Genomic DNA, 13,782 nt, shown 5'->3' on the forward strand with positions numbered 1-13,782 from the left:
CTCTCCATCCCCTCTAACCCCAAGGGCTGTGTATTGACTCACATGATTATTGCTATTTTTTATTTTTATTTGCCGCCACTGGCTGGTGAGCTCCACGAGGGCAGAGTTTTGAGCTTACCCCTCAGGGCCTCCACACGGTGCTCTGTTTGAATTAAAGGGAGCTGAAATGGTAGCTTGGCAAAGAGGAACATACAGAAAACAGAAAAGCAGAGAGACGAAGGCCACAGCCCCAGTACCAGAAAAACTCCATGCAGTCCTAAAATTCTGAGGGAAATCAGTGTGCAGTCATTGACATTCAGGAAGATATCCCCAAATTGGGAATCTGGTGGGGGGGACTGGGGGGGGGCGGGTAGAGAGGGAAACTAATGTTTAAGGCCCGTCAGCGATGCTGGACACAGCTACTACAGGCATTCAGCACCTGCCGCCTGTTTTAATTTCAAAAGACATGTAATATCTTTGGGAAAGATTTCTGTCCAAAATGTTGTAAAGCTACGGTACTTGCAGAGTTAAAAGCTTAAGCTTTCTGGAAAGTGTGCCTATCGAAACGGATTTATCAATTCTCTAAGGCTACTACTAACGTGAATTTCATGATCTGATTTTACTTATGATCCCAGCAATTGGGAGGCTACATTTCCAAGAGTCCACATAAGGAAGAGTTGCAAACAGGATCCCCGGGGTTTCATTCAGCTGATTTAGAATTAAAGATTACACACCCCCCCTAAGGAAAATGAATCTTTCAGCAACACTGCAGGGAACATCCTAAAATATATGTGTGTTTTGAGGGCTGGAGCCAAGCCCTGGACGTGGGTGTACGTGAGCACGTGTCGGGGGGTAGGGGGCCCGTATCTTTGACAATACCCGGTATAGTTTTCCTATAAGCAACAAGAACTGAAGGACAGTAAGTGGTTTCCAGCTCGGAAACTCGGCCAACCCAAAGGGAGTCGGAACTCATGCACTTGGGCGGACGTCCTTACCTCCACTTCAAGGATATCAGTTCCAACTTCAGCTGGTGAGTAAATGGGTTTTCCCAGTTTGAGAAGTGAGCTAACGCTGAAACCCAGTAAGCTAATACCAGTAACTCTGCAAAGGAAAAGCTGGTTTTCTTAAGATTCCCCCAGGGGCCAAAATATCCAGAAGAAATATAGTTTCTGCAACAATCTCAGGAGTTTTGTTTCTCTTTGGAACAAGACTTTATTGAAAAAATTTGGGGGGGGGGGGGCGGGGAAAGAGGACCAGAAGGAATCTCTAGCTCCCATTATTCTAATTTCCTTGAAGGCAGGGACAGTCTTGTAGTTTATCTTCTCATAAATGAACTATGAATAATAAAAACTGCCATGGAGAACAGGAAACAGCAGAACTAGGAAACTTCTAGCAGCAACGTGACTGCTATGAACAGCTCTGTCTCAAAATATAACCAGGAATTCTAACCCCCTGAAAAAGCAACCAACATACTCTTTATATTATGGGCAACAATGACCAAAAGGTTGCATTTAGGGCAATTTAGGTCCGCTTAAAGCCTTTTATAGGGACTATAATGATGCCTGTTAACATGTACTGAGCACTTACCAGATATCTTTTTATAAACCATCATGATTCCATTTTATCAATGAGGAAGAAGGCAAAGAGGTCCAGAAACTTTGTGAGGGTGACAAAACTAGCAAGTGCCATCTCCAGGCCATCAAGCTTTAGGGTCTGATCACCTAACCCCTGCACGAGGCTACTACTTATATGGGATATTCATTTCTTTTTTTTTTATATTTGATTTTTTTTTTTTTAGATTTTGTTTATTTATTTATTCATGAGAGACACAGACAGAAAGAGAGGCAGAGACACAGGCAGAGGTAGAGGCAGGCTCCATGCAGGGAGCCGGACGTGGGACTCGATCCCGGGTCTCCAGGATCAGGCCCTGGGCTGAAGGCAGCGCTAAACCGTTGAGCCACAAGCAACCCCGACACCCAATGTGGAGCTCGAACTCACAACCCCAAGATCAAGAATAGCATGCTCCACCATCCAGGCCAGCCAGCCTCCTTGGGACAATCATTTCTAATTATATTATATTATTTTCTCCACGGATTATTAATTTATACAAAGTTAGGAACTCATTCTGGCTTTCCGGAGCCTCAGCCCTGGGTCACCCTGGCCTGCAAAAGCCCCGATCTTTTCTTCAAAGGCTAGTAGTTTCTCCATGCAGTCAAGCCTAGGATGGAAGCCCAGGTTACTGCCCAGCTAATAAGCACTCGGAGTGCTTTTCAGGATGATAAAGTCCTAACAAAGCTCTGCATGGCCCGGCCCCCACCCTTCACCAATGTTCTCGTTTCTTGCCACCTCTCTCTTTGCATTTCACACTCCAGTAGTACCAAATTATTGAAAGTTCCTTGTGGACATGAGGCTTTTTCACTTCCCTGTGTCTATGCACATGCTTTTACCTTTGTTTGGGACGTGTCTTCCCCTCCCTCTGCCCACCTGGGGACTCTGATCACTATTCAAATCCTGGTTCAGTTTCCATCTTCTAAGAAGCCTTCCCCAGACATGGCCCTCCCTGCTCCACCTCTCCATGGCCCCCATATCGGGTATGCAGTTCTAGTACTGTCTATAAAGGCAGATTTGGTGCTTGTCTCTCCAGCTAGCATATACAAAATGCCAGTGGGCAGGAAGGTTAGACCACCCAGCCCCCCAGCATGGGTCTGATAACTGTGATTGGCATGGCATTTAATAAAGATGGGTGTTTATAAATGATGCTTTAGTGGCTTCACATGCTGCACAATTTCCAAAACAAACAAGGACCAAACCAAAACAAATATTTCATGCGATCCCACAGAACCCCCTCGAAAATCACGCTCAATTTTTTTTCCTACTAATCTAGATCACGGTCCAAGACACACTCATCTGGCTTCTGATACTTTATCATATTCCAACAAATTTTACCTTCACTGTTGGCATTTTATTAAGGAGAAGTCCTAGGCTTCTTATGTAAGGAGAAACACTCTCTGTAAGGAAAAATACCCACAACACCTGTAAGCCAAACATTTTCCTACTTTTCATAAGTGCCATAACTTTCTTCTGGTGTTCTTCTGATGTTTAATTTCTTTTTTTTTAAATTAATTAATTTATTTATTTATGATAGTCACAGAGAGAGAGAGAGAGAGAGAGGGGCAGAGACATAGGCAGAGGGAGAAGCAGGCTCCACGCACCGGGAGCCCGACGTGGGATTCGATCCCGGGTCTCCAGGATCGTGCCCTGGGCCAAAGGCAGGCACCAAACCGCTGCGCCACCCAGGGATCCCTGATGTTTAATTTCTATACTTAAAAATATCAATAGTTTGGGATCCCTGGGTGGCTCAGCAGTTTAGCGTCTGCCTTTGGCCCAGGGCACAATCCTGGAGTCCGGGGATCGAGTCCCACATCGGGCTCCCTACATGGAGCCTGCTTCTCCCTCTGCCTGTGTCTCTGCCTCTCTCTCTCTCTGTGTGTGTCTCTCGTGAATAAATAAATAAAACCATTAAAAAAAAAATCAACAGTTTTAACATCAAGTTCAAACTGTGCCCGACACTAATATGATTTGGCTATGTGTGTATGTGTAGATAAAGTATGTAAGACATATGTATGATATGCAATAAAATATATAATTTATAATCACTAGAAGGTATGATGGCATGATTATTTTTCACTTCTAGGTGCTTCTAGCGGCAAGTGTGCCATCACAATATAGAACCTTTATACAGTCTAAGTCACTCCTTGCAAACCAGGCGTGTAGAGAGTTATACTGAGCTTTTTGTCAAGAGGGTATAATTGGGAATGTAGCATATTAACTGGTAGGTACTGAAAGACTTAACATACTACTTCTACTTGTAGGATTTATTTATTTATTTTTTTTTAATTTTTTTTTTAATTTTTATTTATTTATGATAGTCACAGAGAGAGAGAGAGAGAGAGGCAGAGACACAGGCAGAGGGAGAAGCAGGCTCCATGCACCGGGAGCCCGACGTGGGATTCGATCCCGGGTCTCCAGGATCGCGCCCTGGGCCAAAGGCAGGCGCTAAACCGCTGCGCCACCTAGGGATCCCTACTTGTAGGATTTAAAAACATCAAGATAATATTACAACATTTGGAAAGAAAAAAAAATCACTCAATTCTGACTTTCATGTTATTGACTATTTTTTTTCTTGTTCTTTATAATACTTGGAAACGTGAGCATACATAGAGTTTTATGATTTGTTATTACATACTCTATATAAATTTTTATGACTTGTTATTATACCATTTATTTAACTAGTCCCCTATTAAGGGACCTTTGTTAACTTTCCAGTTTTTCATATCAATAGTTAATGGGGCGTAAACAACCATGGGTAGGTAGCTCGTTTAAAAACAACAACTCTTTCTTTAGGACAAAAGCCCTGAGTGAGATTTTAATGTTCTGTATAAAATGCATATAATATGACAAGCTTGCTTTTCAAAATACTGCACTCATTTAAAAAAGCTCCCAAACTGTGCCCAATTAGTTCAAACCCTGGCAGTTCTGGTTTTATAATGCAATCTCCACTCACCCCTGATTTAATAAATGTAAAATGCTCTCTAATTTTAGTGAGATTTGATATTTTCCCATGTGTTTATTTTGTAAGTCATGTGTGGTTTAAGGCACAAGACCATATCTAATACTACCGAAAAAATTACACGGGTGAGATTTTTTTGTTCACATTTTTGTTATATTACAACAGGGTCCTTGGAATTATAGCACGAGTAATCCTTCTAACTCATGCCTCATATATACCTTCTTTAAGAAAAATGGTTCTCAAAAAAAATGAAAAATGCAAAATTCCTATGAAAGTTGCTCATCGGTCTCTTACAGTAAAGAATAACTATGTATTTACATATTAAATCTCAGAACTTCTAAATTGTCCCTAGATTAAACATAAATTACAAAACAAAATGAATTCCTCTCCAGTGATAAATTAAATCGTGACAGTAATAGATTTTAAAACTAGTCTGTATCATCCATCTTCCCTAGGGTGTCGAGGTGGTATCTGTTAGGATGTACTACAAAGCTAGGAGGAATCCGGTTGAAAAGGGAAGTCCAGGGGGCTCTTTGGAGGGATGGGGGGTGGGGGGGGGGGCAGTGAGCATGGGTACAACCGGGACTTCCCTTGTGGTGGTCAGGGAAGGCCTTCCTTGTCTCCTAGACTGTCGCCAATGCTTTGCAAGTCAGCAGTGTTGGCACCTGTCTGTTCCAATGACACCAATCCAATGTGTTAAATTTTTAGAGCAGAGAATTTCTGTCTTTGTTCCTCCAACGCAAACATTTATTCCATTGTTTTCAACGAAACTGCCTTCACACTACAGCGAACAAGGTTTCAGGTTCGGTTCCCAAGATGGACAGCTGTTTGTATACTATAACTCAGAGTGTTATTTTTATTTTATTTTATATTTTATTATTTTTTAGTATTATTTTTAAAAAGATTTTATTTATTTATTCACGAGAGACACACACACACACAGAGAGAGGCAGAGACACAGGCAGAGGGAAAAACAGGCTACATGCAGGGAGCCCGATGTGGGACTTGATCCTGGGATCCAGGATCACGTCCTGGGTGGAAGGCAGGAGTGAAACTGCTGAGCCACCCAGGGATCCCTTTTACTCTTATTTTCAATATAGAAACAGGTTTTATTTGGAAGTTGGGTTCATGGGCTGGTCCACAGGGACTTGTTTAATTGATAACATATCTGATTGCAGTGCTCAGAATAATCTTTCTATCATATGAAATGATTCTAATATATTTTTCCAGAGGAGGACTGTATTTACTGCCCCAGTCCTGAATACTGAGAATCTGTGGAGCCCCCATCACCACATGAGGCACTCTCCGCAAAGGCCCCAGAGGATACTTTATAGGCAGAGATGGACTCGTGCTTCAAGACCTAGTTGCCGGATGGAAAGCTAATGTGTCTGGAGAGGAAAATGTATCAGGTTGGTTAGCAGAAATCTAATGTTAGAGAACTCGGGGCAATACATGTAAGTCAGCAAAACACAGTGGAAAAGCTGATAAGCCAAAGAGAAGATTGCTTAATATTTACACTCCTGTGAACACCGCAGTGTGAACCTGGGAGGCGGTTGGAATTTGACTAAATACAGCAGGAAGACCAAGTACCAGTGTGGGTTGCCTTGGGAACAGGGCCCCTTTCTCATGCTAATGATTCTATAATAAGAAGAGGAGGACTTAAAGGGAGTAGTACGTAGTACAAACTTCCAGTTATAAAATCAAGTCATGGGGATTAATGTACAGCATAGGGAACACTGTCAATAGTATTGTAATGACTGTGTATAGTGACAGATGGTAACTAGACTTATCATGGGGATCATTTTAGAGTATATAAAAATATTGAATCACTGTGATGCACACCTGAAACTAACAGGATATTGTATGTTGGCTGTACGTCAATTAAAAAAAATATGAAGTGCATATGGTAATCATGGGCAGACCAGTGAGTTGTTGGGGGTGGGGAGGGTGTTTAGCAGTTTCAAAGGAGTAGGCAGGGTGTGTGCATCAGTCAGTGGACGATGGAAGAGTCCACGGAGCGGTCAGCGTAGATCACAGATGAAGCACTGACACGGGCCTGAGTGTTTGAGAAGTTCCCCGGTACTGCAAAACAGGTTGACTCTCCCCGTGCCTTGCTTATAGTAACGGAAATACATTGCTAAATCCCTATTCCTCTGATAACATTCCTTGGAAGCAATCCCCCAGTAGAAGGAGGTAGATAAGGCGACACATTGGAAAGCAAAAGAACCCTGACGTCAGAATAAGAGAAAGCAGCACACGGGACGGATAAGAGAATATAACTTTCGAAGTAAAAGTTGTTTCTTCAACGGTCCCCCAATTAAAGGAAACAAAAGCAATTGTCATTTCCAGGTGGGCAGGAAGTGAGGTCTATAGTATGTACATTTTGCATTTTTCACATATAGTTTATATGTTTGTAGTATTTAAAGTTGTGCTTAGTTCCAACATTTCAAAACTTACCTCTGAAAGCACTAATATCCCCATAGTGCACTTGGAGTACAAAGTATTTACTGCCGGTCTCTCCTCCAACTCTGAAGCCAACACCTAAAGATCCATAAAGAAGGTAAATCAGAATTTTAGAAATCAGTCTCAAGTAGAGCATTTAATCTCAGGTCGTGGATCTATGAAATCCAAAGGGAAGTAAAATAGCATATAACACACGAAGCTATGTTCTATGAAAACGAACATGAGTCAGGCATTCAACACATAATTTCTAATATAATCTATCATTCCTTCTCAAAGCTCTGATACAATTCTATTCCTACTTCCCATTTCGGAACCAGAGGCACCACATACACTTTAAGGGGGAAATCGAAGAAAGCAGCATTCTATCCTTGTTGATTAGGTAACAGACATACAGAAGCCCATTCTTTCATTTTGCTTTGGACATATTCACATTCCTTTTTATTTTCTGATTCAATACAGAAAACAGACTTCTTAGGAGCATCTAGGGGGACATGCTTTTATTTCCATATGAAAACATATATCTGCAAAAATGTTACTGAGAGGGGCAATTTGGGTGGCTCAGCGGCTTAGGGCCGCCTTCAGCCCAGGGCGTGATCCTGGAGACCAGGGATCGAGTCCCTCCTCGGGCTCCCTGCATGGAGCCTGCTTCTCCCTCCAAGTTTCTGCCTCTCTCTCTCTGTGTCTCTCATGAATAAATAAATAAAAATATAAATTAAAAAAATGTTATTGTAGAAATCGGTTATCAGTGAGATTACAAAGTGCAGCGTGTCAATATGTTTTTGGAATCCAAAGGGTTTCTATAGAGTTATCTAGAAAGCTAAAAAAAAAAAAATCTAGAGAGAAAATATTTACAAGCAGAGAAACATTTTTTTCCTGCCTCAACTAATGAATCTTAAAAATGTCAATGAATCTGTAACAGCCTTTCCCCATCGCCCTGCCACCCCACCACCCCAATAGTTTCTAAATTTGTTTAGCAGCAGCTGCCTGCTAAACTGTTGAGAGGATTCAGAAGCTCATTTGAAGCAAAGCAAAACATATCGATGAGAACTTGCAAAGGTAGGGAGGCAAAAGAGGGCCACGTGCATCACAAGACGCCAGCCTCGGACCAAGGCAGACGTATCCTGGGACAGAACTGCACATTCCCTCTGACGTTAAGAGCCAGCGAGGTGATAAAAGAGTCTGGTAATTCATGCACTCATTGGAAGCTGAGGAACAGATTCAAGTGATGTCAGAAAGCCAGCTGAGGTCTGGCATTACATCAAATACCCAAGTACCAAGGCTATTAAAAAAAAAAAAAAATCTGGGGTAGCCCTGGTGGCGCAGCGGTTTAGCACTGCCTACAGCCCAGGGCGTGATCCTGGAGACCTGGGATCGAGTCCCACGTCGGGCTTCCTGCATGGAGCCTGCTTCTCCCTCTGCCTGTATCTCTGCCTTTCTCTCTGTGTGTCTCTATGTATAAATAAATTTAAAAAAAAATCTGTTTGCTGAAACAGCAATTTACTTAATTCCTAGCTCTCTTGGCTCACGAGATGCTCCTGCTGTCGAGAACCAATGTGCCATAGGCCAAAGGTGGCTCGAGGTGTACTTGTCCATCTTCGAATTCTCTCTAAGCTGTTGTGGGGGCAAGTTACTTAGCGGAGAGAGGCAGCCAAAGAGTTAACTACCTAAGCCAAACCTTTTCTATACAGAGCGAGCAATACAGGTAATTTTTAGCGTGAAATTACAAAACGGAACGCTGTCGACGACTGTGGAAAGGACAGATGATAAAGAGTAGTTTCGAGTCAGAAACTAAACAGCTGTAGAGAAGGCCACGCAAGAGGCCTCAGACATACCTTTGGGGAGTCTGGTGGGGGGAGCATTTCTTGCCCAGGCGTATAGAATATTGGCTTTGTCTGTACAGGTTCCTTCATCACAAAACCTGAAGACAAAAAAAAAAAAAAAAAAAGTGGCATAAACGAAGAATCAAACAGCAAAATGCAAACAGTGTTCACTGGGGGCCTGGAGGAGAGACTAGGGGAGGGAGAAAAAGGTAGATCCATCAGTCGCCGGGTCCCGATCGTAGCCACACCAGCTTTAAGATCCCAACGACAAATACCCCCCATTTGCTTTGACGTGGATGGAACTGGAGGGTATTACGCTGAGTGAAGTAAGTCAGTTGGAGAAGGACAAACATTCTATGTTCTCATTCATTTGGGGAATATAAATAATAGTGAAAGGGAATATAAGGGAAGGGAGAAGAAATGTGTGGGAAATATCAGAAAGGGAGACAGAACATAAAGACTCCTAACTCGGGGAAACGAACTAGGGGTGGTGGAAGGGGAGGAGGGCGGGGGGTGGGGGTGACTGGGTGACGGGCACTGGGGGGGCACTTGACGGGATGAGCGCTGGGTGTTACTCTGTATACTGACAAATTGAACACCAATAAAACTGATAAACCAATAAAAATAAATCTATTATAAAAAAAAAGACCCCAACGAGGCCTAGAGCAGAGAAGGACTGTGTATATGGGAGAAGAGGAGACGCCAAGGGAGACCGTCCTGTGGGGCCGACCTGCAGCGGCTCCGATCGGCCGTGCTCCCCCGCGGACCGGGCTCTGCGCACTCGGGTGGGATGGGGGCGGCACAGGAACCAACGCTGACACCGTGGTGGTCTGCAAGTGGCCTGAAGGACACGCCATCGGCATCTCCCTCTGGGCATCCGCACGGCCGCCTGTGACCCCGCCTGCGCCGCTTCCGAGGGGTCTCTCATCAAGCCAGTCCCTTCATCTACCGAGCCTCAGTTTCCTCTCTTGTACAAACAGGGCTACCTCCACTTACCTCACGGTCATTCTGTAAACCGAGGGAGGTGCAAGTGGTGGGGGCGCTTCACAAACCTCCAAGCGCCCTGAAAGCATTCGCTTCGCCTAGAGATTCACTACGCAGAAGCGGGGTTGTGCGGTCAGAGGATCCCAGGCAGACAGACAGACGCAGCTGGACCGGACCCCAGAACCCCCCGCAGCCCCCTGCCCCGTGGACAGGCCCCGGACGGAAGCCGACCTGCCCGGGCCGCGGCGACGGGCACGCTGGCACCTGCACCGGGGGAGCCCATTTCAGGAACGGCAGCTTCCTCAGTCCAAGCCGTACCGCTTTTTTTTTTTTTCCTTTCCCCATTACTCTAGATCTCTTAGTTTGCTCTGTTCTAGAACTGGGTTTGCTCAAAACACCATTCGGTGATGTTTCTATGTTGCACCTCCTTGCTTGTGTTTGGGGAAAGTGGCAGCGAGCAAGGTTGGGGGCAGGAGTTTGGGAAGGCTTGAAAGGTCTGAGCGCTACCAAGGACAAGGACAGGGACAAACAGCTTCTTGGGCAGGAGGCTGGCTCATGCAGGAGAAAGAGGACACTGCCCACAGCCATGGAAGCTTCCTGAACAGGTTAGGGACTGAGGCCGGAAACCTGGACACCACCCGGGTCACAGAGAAGAAAATCACCGGTAAAACGTACCTTCCAATTCAGAGGCACGGACCCCTAACATGTTTTCTGCTCACAGCCAGAAATGGGTGGGGGCACAGGCGGTAGGACAGACAACTGTCTTACGTCTGCATGAAGGGGGAGGGGGGACCAGGAGCCAGGAGGTCCCCATAAGGTCATATTTAGCAAATGCTTCTGCTTCTATCACTCAGGATGTGGAAGGAAACTGGGTCCTGCGCAGTGTAAAACCCATGGACCAGGGGCTCCTTCGTGCTCACTGTCAAGAACGATACACTCATGGTGAAGGATCATTATCCTGGGACACTTGTGCGTGGGAGCAAATGTCTGCGACACCCTTGTGCCAATCGCGCTGCACGGCTTAGGGTACTGGACAGCGCCCCACAGCCAGGTTCTCCTCCCGGGCCTCGTGCCACGATTGTTTAAGAAAGACTGTCCGATGGGATGAACGTTGCATCGCACTACTGTGAGCTACGAAGACTTCAAGATCTGGGCAGCAATTTTCACAGCTTTCAAACAAAGATCATAAATATACAAGAGGGCCTCACACCAATGTGATGACAGTCTTGGGTTAAACAAGGTAATTGTTTCCTCTGATATGGAAGTCAACTCAGGGTATGACTAGAAGGAACCAGAGTGAAACACAACAGAGAAAACTGCTTTAGTAAGTTTTTCGAAGCTGCATGCTGGATTAGGTCATTTGCTGGCACAAGGTCTTTGCAGTGCCTCCCAAAAATAACATGAGAATAAAATCCAAACATTGTAGCGTAACACATAAGGCTTTTCATTATCTGGGACCTTTTATAGATCAGAAAAAAAAAAAAAATCCCATTTTAGTCGTGCCAAGTTTCTGCCAGTTTTTAAAGTCTCTCTTCCAAAAATAAAAAAAATAATAAAAAATAAAGTCTCTCTTCCATATTATTCCCTTTGCCTGCAACACCCCTTCCTCAACTCTCTGCCTGACAAACCTGTATTTACTTTCCCCTTCGAGATACCCTTCAAGGGGTGCCCGGGTGGCTCAGCGGTTGAGCATCTGCCTTCGGCTCAGGCTGTGATCTCAGGGTCCTGGGATCGAGTCCTGCATCGGGCTCCCTGCAGGGAGCCTGCTTCTCCTGCCTGTGTCTCTGCCTCTCTAATAAATAAATCTTAAAATAAAAAAATAAATAAATAAATCTTAAAATAAATAAATCTTTTAAAATAATAAAATCTTAAAATAATAAAGTAAATAAAATCTTAAAATAATAAATAATTAAAGTAAATAATAAATAAATAAAATCTTAAAAAAAAAAAAAAAAAGAAAGAAAAGATTCCCTTTAGGCTTCCTCTTCAGGGAAGCTTTCTCTGCCCCTCATCCCAGCCACTTTCCACTCCTTAACCAGAGGGCTCATCTTACGTTTCAGCTTCCTTATCTCCTCTCCAACCAGACTGTGCGTATTTTGTGGTTTAATACACTCCCGGCACCTGCACGCCTGCCTGGCATTTAGTATATATTCAAGAAATGTCTGGGGAAGTTAACTTCCAAGTAGGTCTTAAACTTTTCAATATACAAACACTTAAAGATTTGAATTGGCCTAAATTTTATTGTGCTGCCAAGTATAATAAAAAGGTTTTTTTTGTTTTTAATTTCCTCAAGAAGTTTTAACTAAAATATCTAAATAACAGTGAGCCTGAATGATTATTTGCCTGGTATTCCGTAGGAATCAGCTTTCACAAGAACACTGCAAATAGGTTGTGCTTTACAGCTGAATAGGCTCAGAGAGTTTAACTTCCAAAGGTCACCTATTCAAGTTATGAGTCAAAGCTCGGCCTGTCACACTCCCTTCTGTCTCAATTCATGAGATTGATTTATGGGCAGAAAATGATATCCTATGAAGATAAGCTTTGATGACTACACTACTATACCATCTCAACTAAGCTGCAATAAGTGTACACAATTCTAAAATCAAATTCCAGATAATTAAAAAAAAACAAATTCTAGATAATTGTTTTCATTTATTCACTAAGAGGAGACGATGATTTTACATTTTATTTTCTTATCAGCTCTGGTCAAAGAAGAGCTCCAAAGGCAAACTTTGATTTTCTTTAAAATCCTATTTTATAATTTTTAAGAAAGTTATTCAACTCAAGACAGTAAAGAATGACTCACAGGAAGGCACTGGGATATTGAAACTAATCCTAAAACTTATTATGTGAGAGGATGAGGAGAGGAGCAAAAAAGAAGAGGCTCAGAGAAATGGGTTCTAGAACAGATAGTAGTACAATGGGAAAATACTACAAAGTGGCAAAGAGCATTTGAACAAATTCCCTGCACTTTTTTTTTTTCCCTGCACCTTTTCATTTTCAGATTCCTATTTTTCCTTTTAAGTGAAAAATACATCATATTTTCTCTACATAATGTGACCAACAGGAGGGGATCCTGGCTGGCTTCATCAGTCAAGTGTATGATTCTTGATCTTGGGGTGGTAGGTTCAAGCCCCAAGTTGGGTATAGAGATTACTTTAAAAAAAAAAAAAAAAAGGACTACAGGGACAAAGGGATAAAGATGGTATTTTGTTTTTTCAAAGGGTACTATAAAAATAGGATTTTTACCACTCTTTTTTTTTTTTTTTTTTTTTTTTTTATGATAGTCACACGGAGAGAGAGAGAGGCAGAGACACAGGCAGAGGGAGAAGCAGGCTCCATGCACCGGGAGCCCGACGTGGGATTCGATCCCGGGTCTCCAGGATCACGCCCTGGGCCAAAGGCAGGCGCCAAACCGCTGCGCCACCCAGGGATCCCACCACTCTTATTAATAAGAAAAGTCTTCAGGCTAGGAAGCAATGTAACCCTTGATCAATGGCTGCTGTGATTTCAGGCCTCATCAACCAAGTTTCTTAGTCCTATAATTCTAGCAGCTTCTCCTAAAGGCTCCTCCAGATTAAGCCAATTAATTGTGAGAAGATTCACACAGCTCCCTGTGGTTTCTTAGTTTTTGCAGTAAAAGTGATGAGAATTAACTTTTAAAAGGAAAAATATTCTGGATTCTTGGAATTTTGTTTTAGAACCTTTTCACCTATAATCTATGGGGAAACCACTCAGATGGCATGAATATTTTCAAACTATGCCAAGCACTGAAAAATGCTAAACTGTCATTTTGAATTATCCAAATAAACCATGATTGACTGTTAAAGTACTCTCTAGTTGTATCAGTTAAATGCTATTTAAAATCCACGGTTACTCAGGGAAGATCAGAACTGACAAGTCATTTCTTCTTTGGTCTAAAAAAATTTTTTTTTTTAAAACAAAATTGTCATGCCCTCAAGTTAA

The 13,782-nt window shown here is 43.0% G+C and overlaps 1 protein-coding gene across 11 annotated transcripts in view; it reads right to left on the minus strand.

The window, feature by feature from the left end:
* Positions 1-13,782, minus strand: part of PAM (peptidylglycine alpha-amidating monooxygenase) — a 150,348-nt gene that overhangs the window by 83,816 nt on the left and 52,750 nt on the right. For all 11 annotated transcript variants that reach the window (XM_038532232.1, XM_038532229.1, XM_038532228.1 and 8 more), the window contains exons 5-6: positions 8,845-8,930; positions 7,007-7,090 (exon numbers count right to left, since the gene is read on the minus strand). In XM_038532232.1, the coding sequence (XP_038388160.1) occupies positions 7,007-7,090; positions 8,845-8,930 (170 nt within the window). The remainder of the gene's footprint in view (positions 1-7,006; positions 7,091-8,844; positions 8,931-13,782) is intronic.

This window comes from Canis lupus, chromosome 3 (assembly GCF_011100685.1).
Source record: "Canis lupus familiaris isolate Mischka breed German Shepherd chromosome 3, alternate assembly UU_Cfam_GSD_1.0, whole genome shotgun sequence".
In the NCBI taxonomy this organism is placed as follows: Eukaryota; Metazoa; Chordata; class Mammalia; order Carnivora; family Canidae; genus Canis; species Canis lupus.